Source organism: Excalfactoria chinensis, chromosome 2 (assembly GCF_039878825.1).
Source record: "Excalfactoria chinensis isolate bCotChi1 chromosome 2, bCotChi1.hap2, whole genome shotgun sequence".
NCBI lineage: Eukaryota > Metazoa > Chordata > Aves > Galliformes > Phasianidae > Excalfactoria > Excalfactoria chinensis.
In genome coordinates this window covers 70,050,186-70,062,938 of record NC_092826.1, presented here as the reverse complement: position 1 = coordinate 70,062,938, position 12,753 = coordinate 70,050,186, and the positions used below count along the sequence as shown (strand labels likewise).

General features: G+C 44.3%; 2 protein-coding genes across 2 annotated transcripts in view; both read left to right on the top strand.

Moving 5' to 3' along the window:
- The window catches only part of RETREG1 (reticulophagy regulator 1), a 61,793-nt gene extending 57,569 nt beyond the window's left edge, over positions 1-4,224 (top strand). Inside the window, exon 9 of the mRNA XM_072329301.1 lies at positions 321-4,224. Coding sequence (XP_072185402.1) covers positions 321-832 — 512 coding nt within the window. The 3' untranslated portion in view covers positions 833-4,224. The remainder of the gene's footprint in view (positions 1-320) is intronic.
- A 99-nt stretch (positions 4,225-4,323) lies between these two features.
- Positions 4,324-11,214, top strand: ZNF622 (zinc finger protein 622). The gene is made up of 7 exons (XM_072328539.1): positions 4,324-4,456; positions 6,135-6,743; positions 7,989-8,243; positions 8,860-9,022; positions 9,703-9,815; positions 9,931-10,074; positions 10,207-11,214. The coding sequence occupies exons 2-7, from the start codon at positions 6,137-6,139 to the stop codon at positions 10,332-10,334; spliced, it is 1,410 nt and encodes a 469-aa protein (XP_072184640.1). The 5' UTR covers positions 4,324-4,456; positions 6,135-6,136; the 3' UTR covers positions 10,335-11,214.
- Positions 11,215-12,753: the final 1,539 nt, after the last annotated feature.

Below are 12,753 nucleotides of genomic sequence, written 5' to 3'. Positions count from 1 at the left end.
TGGAAAATGCAATACAGCAGAGTGCTTGGTTTATTTTCTTTGTTTTACGTTTCAGTCATTTTTAATGGGATTGGAATGATTTCTTCACACGGTACAAACTCAAATTCGAAGTCAGATTGATATCAGGTGATGTGAAGTACTAGGTTTTTATTTTGTTTTAGATATAAGATAAAGCTCCTCTGTGTTATAGACTACAGAAGATGATGGAATAGTAAGTGTATTCAAAGGAAAATTGACAAGTTTCCTTTTTACCTGTGACTGCTTTTTTGGGGAAGTCTTTCTTGTTCGCTAACAGTTTCCCTCTGTTAATTCTATGATAGATTTTGACCGACCTAGTGATCACGAAGAAGCTTTCGCTAGAGAGCTCTCAGAATTCCCTTCTTTAGAAAATGGGGCAGGAACAAATGACGATGATGACTCGAGCATCGGTATGCCCATCCAGCAAAACAGAGTAAAAGAACAAATGTCTTCAAAGGCGGAGCATTCTTCCAGACCGAGTAAAGAGAGACCATCCACTGCAGGGCTCTCCTTGCCTTTGACCAGTGACCAAACCTTTAATTTAATGAGTGGTATTGCTGGGGATGTCATCGCCGCCGCGGTGTCTGCTGCCATCAAAGACCAGCTGCAGTCTGTGCAGCCAGCTCCATCACGTGCAGTGCCCAGCTTGAGTGAGGAGACAGACACCGAGGAAGCCGATGATTTTGAACTGCTTGACCAGTCTGAGCTTGAGCAGATTGAGAAAGAACTGGGACTTTCACAAGGCCAAGAAGCAGAATCCCAGGAAAAAAAGAAGTCTTCGGGCTTTCTTTCACATCTGCTTGGAAATCATTAACCTGGGAATTGCAGCTGGTGACACAAAGGAAATGAAACATAAAACACACACAAAATCAAATGCAAAAAAAAAAAAAAAGAAAAAAAAAAAAGAAAATTCTGAGCTGTAAGCTTTAACTATCACTTTAGATGTGTTGTAATAATTTCCCTTATGCAGAGTGAATTAACTGGATAAATATCAGCTGATACTGATAGTTAACGTTTCTGGTAGTTATACCTCAATGTAATAGCATGGAAATGAATTATCTATCCATCGTTCGGTTGCAGATGTGTGTTGGAGGTCAGTTGTTCAAAAGGACTGGGGGAGAGGTTTTTTTATCTTACACCAAACATGCATTTTGTGGTCCTGAGCCAAATTTTCAACATCGGCGATTGATTTACTCATAGTTGCCAACCATGCAATACAATTAATGGTTAACACAGCAAGGATGAGTTATCAGAGGATCGCAGTGAGAGTAACTAAATCTCACCTCCTTCAATCATGCCAGGAAGTATGAATCCCTGCAGTTGCCGTTATGTATAGTGCATCTCCTACTTAAGAATGCATTAACCAGCGGAAGCCTAGTTTAAATGTGTGCACAGCACTCTTGGAGAACTTGATTTAACACTTAAAAAAATCCTTGAGTTGTATTGGATATGGTGATGCATTTCCACGTTCTTTGCTGTTTTAGGCTTGTAGAGTTGTGAAGTGGCACGCTATGTGACTGACCACCTGCTGTGTTCCTTCAGAGTCTGGTCCTTGGCACCTGTGTAAAGTCAGCCAGTACATTTTTATAGATGAGTTACTGTGTAATCTGAACAGCCTTTTGGGGAGCAGGTGGGATAGTTATTGTTCGGACTAGGGATGATATAAAAGCTGAAGGTAAGGAAAAGGGCTTTTTTAGCTGCCACTTGCATAATTCCAAATGTTGAGGGGTCTGTTTCTGTTTTGTTTGTTTGTTTTGTTTTGTTTTTTCCCCGTAACAACTGCCATCACCGACAACAAAAGTTGTACAAGCTGGATCTTGTGAGATACTTAAAGTACTCAGTGATTTGCTATGGAAGACACTCCGAGTCTTTTTCCTGGCATGTAATTTAAAACAAACAATCAAAAAAAATGAACTTGTTTCGGTGATTGACCATTTTAAACTCCACACAGTGCTCAGTGAATGGCATGGGATCTTAAGCAGGTTACTTGTTTAACTTTTCCTAGGGCTTCTTTGTTCACCTTAAACAAAATCAATACCACGCAATAGTAATCAAAGAAATAGAAAGAAGTAAAGCTAGTTTTTCTACTGTGACATAAACTGTTAGCAAAGTGGAGGGACCATGTCAGCTGCTACTACTACTACTGAAGTGATTTTCCATTTGCTGGCATTTTAAGAGGTGAATACCGTCATCTAGGACCCTCAGAAAGTTCAGCAACAGAGTATAACAATTCCCACTAACGTGTACGTGTAGGTAAGCCTGTGTTTGAAGTTAACTCCATTCTAATGGCTTTTTCTTTTCTTGAGGTGAAAAGGTAGGCAGATGGCCAAACGGATCGTAGCTAAAGGACAGATGCTGAGAATTTTTGACACTAGCTTTATCGTCGCTTGTGCTTTTGTGTCAGTAATGCATATTGACCGTGTTTGCTGTCTTTTACCAGTAAAAAAAAAAAAGTGAGCCTGTGCCTTCATTATCAAATCCATTTACAAGTAAGTGGATGCTGGATATAGATCACCCAAGATGCTGCTTTTGAAATTATAGCATCTTACCATGGAAAGCGAGTTTCTGAAATTATTTGAAAAACATGGCCACGTCGCTTTCACACTGCTAAGTTTCCTTTTCAGCTTCCCCCAGGCCTGTCCTTCCCATTTGGAAAAATAGAAACAAAGGAAGCTTTTGCTGGGAAATGGTGAAGTTTAAAGGCCATTTATGTTTCTTAGACAAGAACTTTGTGTCCTTGCTCCTTGTGTTGGGCAGTAGATACAGTGAGAAGCCTACAGCTTCCAGGATGGGACTTTGCAGAGCTCCTAGACGAGGCGTCCTCTCTGAACAAGGGTTCTGGTGCCCAGGGAAAGGACAGGCCGCAGGATAGGGGAGGCTGGGGAGGCAGCAGTCCTTTGTGAGCTTGGCTGGAGTGAGTGGGTGAGAGTGGCCATCAGTGGTGGCATTGCAACAGCGTGCACTTTATTGTTGTTTTATGAAGAATACTTGTGGTCAAGAAAGTACCTAACACTGGGCAGTCTTCTAGGAGAATGAATTAGATCAAGGAGGATAAGCGGTTGGAGGAGTTTATTGGACTTTTTGTAAATGATCCATTTTCTGGTTTTTCTCCAATGAAGTGTGAGTCTCAATTTTCTTACAGAAACTAACAGCAAAACTTAAGCAAGCAAATCATTAAAGATTAGGGACATCGCTGCTTATTTGAGTGTCTGGAATTTATCTGTTCTCATGCTAGCTGATTATATAGGATTTTTTACGCAAGCCCCTAAGTACTGTGTGATGGGAAGGAGGTCATTCTATGGCATACAGTATTCCTTCTAAAGTAGAGGAAAGGTGTTTATTTGCTGTGGAATGTTACCTCTCCGCTCCCAAACAAGGGCTGCTAAGAAACCCTCTGCTCAGCCACAGTACATTCCACAAGAGTTGGATAGCAGAACGCAAAGGAAATCTTTCTGTAATCCCTTCCACCCTGTTTAGTTGGAAACAACTTCAGAAGCCTTCATTAAGCTGTATTCTAGCAGCAACCACAACACAGCCATTACGTACAACTCTGATCACATCATCTGCCCGTGGTCTGGCTTGTCTCCTTGCTAACCTTTGCCATCGTCTTCTCATCTTCCAAAATGAAATACAAGGGCAGGGAGAAGGCCCTGTGAGCACGAGGTGGTGTGTGGCTTTGAAACGTGTGTTTGTGATGCTGAAGGCCGGCTTTTGGGTGCTTTTCCAGGCCAACCCTGGCACAGTCAGGCTGTGGATCATGCATGGAAACGAGCTCTCTGCTTTGGTTTGGTTTGCACTCTTCCAGACTCCATCTCAGCACTCTGAGCACGTTTACCCCCCCTGTCCCACCGCACCCCGTGAGCAGCACCTCCATAGCGGGTAACCAGAAACTGGAGCGTTACAAATCGTCTGTATTTAAAGTACTTCACAGCACTTTACCTAGCTTGGTTACTATTTTGTAAACATGGAATTACTATATTGATTGTTTGTAAGACCGTTTAATAAATTATGTGTTAGTTTTTATCTTTCATTATATCTAATTGTATGTTTGTTCTCAAGATAGGAAAAAAAAAAAGAAAGAGATGGCGAGAAAAGCCTTCGGTCGCCTTTTTGCCGCACTTTGTTTCTTCCTTTCCTTTCCCTGATGTGAACCAGTGCTTGGCGGTGTGTCGGGTCACTCTGAATAAACGTTGATCTCAGCTCTCGGCCACCGCCTGCCGATGTGGCGTTATTTCCCCGGGGCCGGTAGCGGGGCGCTTGGGGCCGGCCTCCACGCCGGTAGGGGGCGCTAGAGGCGGCGGGGGCGGGGCGGGGCCCTGCTGGACGGAAGCGGCCTGCCCGCAGCCCGGATTTCCTGCGCAGCGCGGCGGCTGCGTCTCCACGCCTTCACTTCGGCGGGCACACCGGAGCGGCCCTCTCGTGTCCCCAGAAGCGGTAGGTACGTGCTCCGGGACAGGGGTGGTGGGCTGCCGCGGGGCTCTGCGAGGCACTGGCTGGGGAAGAGCCGAGGCTTGGCACAGTTACCCGGCCTGCGGGAGCCGTGCAGCTGCGAGTCGGGCCTGAGTCGGCTCCTAGAGCCGCCATGGACTCCAGGCTGCCTCTCCCTTTCCTTGCCTCTTTTTTTTTTTCGTTCTCCTTTTTTTCGCGTTTAAGTTGTGCTGACGCCTCTGGTTACAGCGCTGAACCGAACGGCAGCCGGGCCTTATTGCCTCGTACCTGCCTGGCGAGAGCTGGGCTGGTCCCCTCCCTGGCCTTCTGAAGAGAGGCGGTCGCCCCCGGCAGGCGTGGCTCTGCGTCACCCCCTTTATAGCAGTAAAATACGTGTCTACGTGTAGGTGGGAAAGGGAGGTGCTCCGCAGGGCAGCTGGGAGCCTTCAGCGGACAGAGAATATGTTTTTAACGGCAAGTATCCGTTCAGTACAAAATACGCCATCTTGTGCTTCAAATGAAGTAGTTTTTGAAGTGTTTACGTGTATTCTCTTGCTGAAGGACGACAGGCAGAGAAAGCAGTGAAGGAGGAGTCCGCTTCTCCAAAGCTGCTGTTTCAGACAGCAGCTCTCAGTAAGTGTGTCTGTCACTGAGGAGTCTCCCTTTGGGCAGCTTCTGGCAGCTGCCAGATCCCTCTCCTCTTCATATGTCATTTCTTTTGTTTCTCAGATTAAATCAGGTGGGGCAGCTTTGGCAGTCTCCAGTGTGAACACGTTGTTTGGCCATTTGCTTGTACTGTGTTCAAGTGACTCCATCATTTTTTCTCTTAAGTGTCATTAAGTACTGAAAAGGAACTGGGTGTGTGGGTTTAGGGAGTAGAACAGCAATTAGAGGTCTTTGCCCTCCTGGTCTCCAGGCTGATGGCTCTACAGGACAAAGAGTGTTGTGAACTGTGCAGGCACCACTGCAGAATAGTTTGAAAGCATTTTGTTTTTAAAAGTAGTGATTTTTTTCTTCTGTCAGGGAGAAGTTCTTTATTAGGAGAGTAGTGAGGTGCTGGAACAGGCTGCCCAGGGAGGTTGTGGGTGCCCTGTCCCTGGAGGTGCTCAAGGCCAGGTTGGATGGGGCCCTGGGCAGCCTGATCTAGTATTACATGTGAAGGTTGGTGGCTCTGCATGTGGCAGTGGGGTTGGAGATTCATCGTCCTTGAGGTCCCTTCCAGCCTGGGCTGTTCTGTGGAGGCTTTGGGAAGTGGAAAACAAGTGTCAAAGTAAGTTTTCCCTTTTCCATTTACTATGAAGTAATTGCAAGTCTCTTCAAAAGCCTGTAGGTAGCAGATTGCAAGCTCAATAGGAATTTTTCACTTAAAGTAAGAAGGGCTCTCAAAGTACTGCTGTTAGGGCAGAAAGCCCTGTTTTTTATCTGTCTGAGCCCTGGCAAGTGCAGTGTGTGCTGAGTCCAGAGCTGGGCTGCTCCAGTGCCGCTGTGGTACCAGAAACGTCTGTTAACTTTACCCAATCCTTGCACTTGTAGATCCTCCTCATTAGGTATGGTTATCACCAGTGTTATCAGATGGCACGATATCTCTTATGCTGCCTTCCTTGGGAGCCATCAGGATGATGTTGGGTTGTTTATGTTGCTGTTTATCGGTGTGCTTATTTTTATTTTTTTCTTTTTTATCTTTCCAGTGATGGCAACCTACACGTGCATCACTTGCCGCGTGGCTTTCAAGGATGCTGACATCCAGCGTGCCCATTACAAAACCGACTGGCACCGCTACAACTTGAAGCGCAAAGTTGCCGACATGCCTCCCGTCACTGCTGAGAACTTCGAGGAGAGAGTCTTAGCACAGAGGGCGGTGGCTGAGGAGCGGGACAAAGTCACTGCCACCTACTGCACAGTTTGCAGCAAGAGGTTCTCCACCTTCAACTCCTATGAGAATCACTTGAAGTCCAAGAAGCACCTGGAGCTGGAGAAGAAAGCTGTTCAAGCCGTCAGCAAGAAGGTGAAAATATTAAATGAAAAGAACCTGGAAAAGGGGCTTGCTGTTGAGAGTATAGACAAAGATGAGATGAACGCAGCTATACAGCAAGCCATCAGAGCTCAGCCATCCTCATCTCCAAAGAAGACGTCCTTACCTCCTAATCATGCGAGCAGATCTCCAGTTCCTATGGAAAGCGCCAGTCTATTGCAGAGTAAAGAAAGAGCCGAGAAGCCTCCGCGGCTACAGTGGTTTGAACAACAAGCAAAGAAACTGGCAAAACAGGAAGCAGAGGAGGAAGAGGATTCAGAAGAAGGTAAGGATGTAAGCATGCTATCAACAGATAGCTTGGGGTAAGCTGTGTGTGGAGTTGTTTGTTTGTGCAAAAGCTGCTTTTCATTTCCTTTAGTGGTATGGTTTTTTTTTCATCACAGAAGACCTTCCTGGTAAGTTTTCAGTTTAACAGAGCATTTTAGGTCAGTTCGCACTTGCAGGCAGAAAATCTTTATTGCAGTTTCTGAAGAGCCATATGCAGAAGACGCTCATGCACTTGAAGGCTGAATGTAAACACTGGTAACAATACGAGCACTATCTTCTGTTGGAAGTTCCAGAGGGATGCCAGAGCTAACACAGAAGGTTACCCTAAAACTACTAGAAAAACGATTAACAAAATCTAATTGTGATTATTTGCTCTTGTGCTGTGGTTTGCTTTCTTGCTCTGTTGAAGGGAGGTGGGAGCGGAGGTTTTGTTCTTCACTGCCCATCAAGACCACAGGAGGAAATCTGCTCCTTAGCCTGTCATGGCGTGGCATGGCTTCTCAGTATATTGGTATCTATAGTAAAAATAGCTGAAGAATTTTCACCCCTTCTGCCCCTTCTTCTGCCTTTTGCTTCATTACTGGCATGTAGATGAAGCATACTCTTCTCCTGGTGGTTTTAAATGTCTGTCATATTTGGCAGTGGCTTTGCGTATTTACAAAAGGCCAACGTAAAGAAATAAGAAATAGTACTTCCCTGTGGAATTCAAGCCCTGATGATCCCTGAACCTCTGGGGAATCCCGGTTGCTTGTAGTCTGCATTGAGCATGGCAGTAGTTCTTCAAGCACGTCAGCTTGTTAGTAAATAGCTCTTAGAACTGGTTTTGCTCTCCTTTGTTAAAGATGGATGTGTGAATGGAAGAGTGTTTTCCTTTGCTGTTAAGTCACTGCTGGAAACGAACGCTTTTATGTTTCTGACAGAGCTGTATTGTTTTTAATGAGGCATACATGCGTTCTTGTGCTGTAGCGAATTAAATGTAAGGCTTTGAAACTGCAGTAAAGCATTAATTGTTGAGAAAATGGAGGGGAAAAAACGTTTATGAGCAGTCTTGAGTTCTGCTGTGTGTTTTACAAAAGGAAATGTTTTACTGGCAGTGATATCATCTTGCATCTGGAAATAAGCGTGTGGCACTTCTTGGAAAGAGCAGAGAACGCTATTTACAATTATAAGTAGTTTTTAACTTAATAGCTAACTACTGTGCTTGGAAGAATTAATAAATATTTCTTAACCTTCCATTTAAAAGGCTGGGAAGACATGGATTCTGATGAAGACCTCGGCTCCGAAGAGGAGATGGAAGGTGTGGGAGAAGAGGAGGAGAAGCAAGCAGAAGCTGAAAGCACTTGTGCCATTGGGGCGATACCAGTTACGGACTGCTTGTTCTGTTCCCACCATTCCAGAACCCTCATGAAGAACGTGGCCCATATGACAAAAGTTCACAGTTTCTTCATTCCAGACATAGAGTACCTCGTGGATCTCAGAGGACTAATAAAGTACTTGGGTAAGCCTGTAAATCTCTGATTTTAACCGGGGTAATTAAAGACTCTTTCTTACTGCTTATTTTCACTTGGACGCAGCTAGGTTTGCTAGGGGGAGTGGGAGGATGTGCAAGCATGTGGTCATGTACCTTGTATGTCTTACATGGTATTCTAATGCTGAAGAGGATTTTCAGCTAATACAAAATTTAAGATGAAACTCGATTGCTCAAGTGTGCATTTGAACTGTCTTGTGCTGGGGGAGGTTCTGAATATCTTGTAAGTTGAACGTGACTCATCCGTTGACAGTACTGGTGAAAAAAGAGCTCAAAGTTGGGCAGAAAATGTCTTCCTTGAAGTGTACAGGCAGTGATGAGAATAAATTAGTCTGTGAGTATTGCACGGAAAGGTGTACTGGAAATATGGAATGTTCTGTTGAGAATATGTAATGATGTCACATGAATTCTTCCAATGTTGAGACTTTGTCCCTTGCCATGTGATCTAGGAACAGCAGGAAATGAAGGGCTCAAGGCTCTTCTCTGTCTCTCTGCCTTCAAGCTGGGAAGCTTGCATCACTGAGCTGTTAATTACTGAGTAGAGAAGCTCTGTTCAGACCAATAAAAGTGTCATTTTTTCCTGCAGGAGAGAAAATTGGTGTTGGGAAAATCTGCATCTGGTGCAATGAAAAGGGAAAGTCCTTCTACTCTACGGAAGCGGTACAGGCTCACATGAATGATAAAAGCCACTGTAAGCTCTTCACAGATGGAGATGCGGCCTTGGAATTCGCAGACTTCTATGATTTTAGGTAAGGATGCTTTTCAGTTGAACTTCTCATCAGAATCTCTTATTGATGTTTAAAATTTAGTCTTATTTCTGATTTTGACATTTAGTTTGTATTGATGCTTTGCCACCTTTCTAGTAGATTAGTTTAACAGTGTGATTGGTTCTCCTCTCTGTTGACCACTAATACCTACGTGAACTTTCAGTTCTGTTTTGTATGTTAGCTGTTACTGAGTCTAGACATCACAGATCAAGAAGGATCATAAAATGATACAGTTATGTTACCTTTTAGGTAGATTTGGGGCTTGGAGGATACGGAGGATTGGTGTAGAGGCAGGCCTCTTGTTGAACTTCTTTTGGTTATCCTCAGCTGTGATCATTTTGGTCAAACACAGCCTCTGCTGTGGTGGAGTGTTCCCATTCATTAGTTATGCAGAACCGGTGGCTTTTCAGAATAAAGAGCTGTTAAGTGTGTAGCAACAGAACCATACTGGATTGTAGAACTTTGCAGAGGAAGGGACAGCTCTGTTTTCAGCCTTTTTTCAGGAGATGATATTACTGGATAGAACTCTCAAACCATGCTTGATGAAATGTGACAGTACTTGGGGCTTGCTGTAGCTGTGGGTGGCAGATCTTTTGTGTAATGGTTGTGGATAACCGTGGCTGCTTGCCACATATAAAACACATACTACTGCTGCTCTCCAGGAGCAGTTACCCTGATCACAAGGAAGGGCACGACATGGAAATGCCTGCAGAGGTCCCAGCTGAGAGAGAACTGGAATACGATGATGACACCATGGAGCTGATCCTCCCTTCAGGTAGCATGGCATTTCTCAGCATTTGTCCTTTGCACAGTTTTCATAGTATTCTTAATGACCATATTTCAGAAGCAGCATCATTATCATTACGCTTGGTCTTTCCTTCTTTGAATAGGTGCAAGAGTGGGTCATCGTTCTTTGATGAGATACTACAAGCAGCGGTTTGGTCTGTCAAGAACGGTGGCTGTTACTAAAAATAAGAAAGCAGTGGGTCGGGTGTTGCAGCAGTACAGAGCTTTGGGCTGGACAAGCCAGACAGGTAAGTGACACGTTGAGGTTTTAGCAGAAAAATGAAAAGAACCTTGCCTGACTTAACTGCAGAACTCTCATCTTTTAAAGTAGTAACCCTGCAAATGCATATCCGTTTTTCTCTTCTCCTTTCTCCCTGAAGGGGCAGTCTTTGCTCAGAAGCGTGATATGCAGTACTTGCAGAGGATGAAGTCCAAGTGGATGCTCAAGATGGGAATGAGTAACAATGCTACAAAGCAGATGCATTTCCGGCCACAAGTTAGGTTTTGAGTACCACGAAGAACTGCCCGCAACAGATTTTGGGAAGGGAGAAATCCAGTGTTTCTGGCTTGTGTATTCTGTTATTAAAATGGACTCGGTTTGCAACAGGTATCAGTGCGCTGGCATGTTTCTCTGCCTATGAGATGATGTCTTGCAGGGTGCCTCTCTTCCATTGAAATGATGGTTGACCTAACTTAAAAATAAAGCGTATTTAATGAAATATATGACAAAGTAATCACCACAGTGAATGAGGATGTGTGCACAGTGTTGCTGCCCGTCTTTGTGGAATACCTTTCTGTGGGGCAGCTGACACTGTCATTTGTTTGAATATCTTGAGTTTCCAGTTCTGTGGAACACCTGAGGCCAAAATAAGATCCCAGGTCTGAGAGTCAGAGTGTATTAAAGGTATGTATTTGTGGTGCCAGACGTCAGCTGGCTGGGGGTTTGGGACTTCTGGCTGGCACTAGCGAAGTGAGTATTTGAGAGCAGATATTCTGGGAAGGTTAAGTGATAATTATTAGAGGAAATACACTTATGGAAAACAGAATTCCAAGATTAATTTTGACTACTTGCTTAATGCTCCTGCTCAAGTCTCTATTAATGACTTATGGCTCAATTGGTTTACATTGAATTCTGTGAGTTTTTGTTACCTGAAAACTGCTCAGAATTACCATAACGTGCAGGTGAATGTCAATCTGAACTTCTGATTATTTGTTAAAAACTGACTAATTAAAACTCAGTTGTTAATATCAGCTTCCGTTTTTCCCGTTGAGTACTTCTGTTTCTTATGGCCTCGTTGAAGTAAAGTGACTTGAGATGTGTATTGGGTGAAATGGGGTGTTCTTCCTGCCAGCACTGTGCTTTCCCACTTGAGTAAATGATCTGTTACAAACTGGTGTAGGGAAAACTTACTTGTTAGAGCTTAGGCACTGGTGCTAGCATTGATCCTGGTGTTGTAGATATTAAAGGTTTCAGTGACCTTACCAAGTACTAACTTCCTTGAGAAGAGCTGGGCAATTACACACCAATTGTAGGCTAGCTCATGAAGCCCCAAAGTTGTTAAGTGTATGTCACTGGAAAATTGCTATGTCCATTCATCATGTTAGCTGCAGCTGTTTACAGTCAGATTGCTTCCTCATCTTGAGATTATTCCAGACTCCCTTGTGGTGGCTTTGATTGACATGAATTCAGTATCAGAGCAGTACTCATGTGTAGCTTACAGGATATCTGAAACTTACATTAAATATAAGGCTTTTCCAGGATAGTTGTCCTAAGTAACCTAGTATAGTTATGAAGCCGTAGAGGTAGGTGTTGAGGAGCATAGGAGTGAAGGCAGAAATAATGGGACAACTGATGAGATGATATAGGACTTTGAGTCCACAAGGTTCAGGCTGAAGGTATGTACAGTTTGCTGCCTTCCTTAATGTGAGAGGGCAACCAGAGGAACGTGCTGTTGTTGGTGCCGACTCACCCCCAGCACCCTGCTGCTTATGAAAGGATGGGGGTCATCTGAGTGCCCTCAGCAGTCTGGTTTGGAAAGATATGCAGTGGTGGTCATTTGCCAGGTCATGGGAAAGATGTAGTAGACAGTCTGTAATGTGTCTGCTTATGGCTCAGTCCTGTTTTTCCTGTTGTGGTTGAGTCAGAATTAAAATGGAACGATAACAGGGAAACATACTGACATACTGAAAGAAGAGGGTAGCATTTCTGTTGAATTCCAGGATGAAAACAGATGCCTTGGAAAACCAGCAGAGGGCATAGGAAAGCCTTTTCCAGCCTTGTATTTACTACGAAAAGGAAGTGTAGTATGGATACATCTGTGCAGAGCACTGATTGAGCAAGGGAACAAAGCTAACCACAGGTAATTTGTTTATTTAGCTCCAGGGAGAACATTGTTAGTAAAGGGCAGTAGAAACAAGTATGCAGAGTATGTGTAGTGTGCAGCAACGGGCTGTAGTTTGCAGGTAACTCCAGCTGTGTCAAAGCACCTGAGAATATTTTTTATTAAATATAACACTATGAAGCACTATTTGCTTGGTCAGCTACCTGGAGGAGAGTAAAGTCCAGGGGCAAGCAATTAGACTCGAGACAGACCTCACGTGTAGGGGCACGCTGAGGCTAGAATTTCATGGTATGGTTGTGGACGTGCTGTTCCCAAAGGAGGGGCTGTCCCTTTCCAAGCTGGTGCATCGGTAGTGGGAAGGGCTGGGAAAAGCATAGGAAAGGTATTTCAGTTTGGGGAAGGTTGGACAGTTCTGCTGCTTGCCCGGTAATAACTGCACGCTGAAGTGATCTTGATGCATCGAGCGTTGCAGGATGAATCAGCAGAATGAAAGAACTGGTGAAGCTCCTACTGTAGTACATCTGCCATCTCCTTTTTGGGAGCAGGTCTTCTGTTGTAAGATACCTAAAAGCAGCCAGAGCAGTA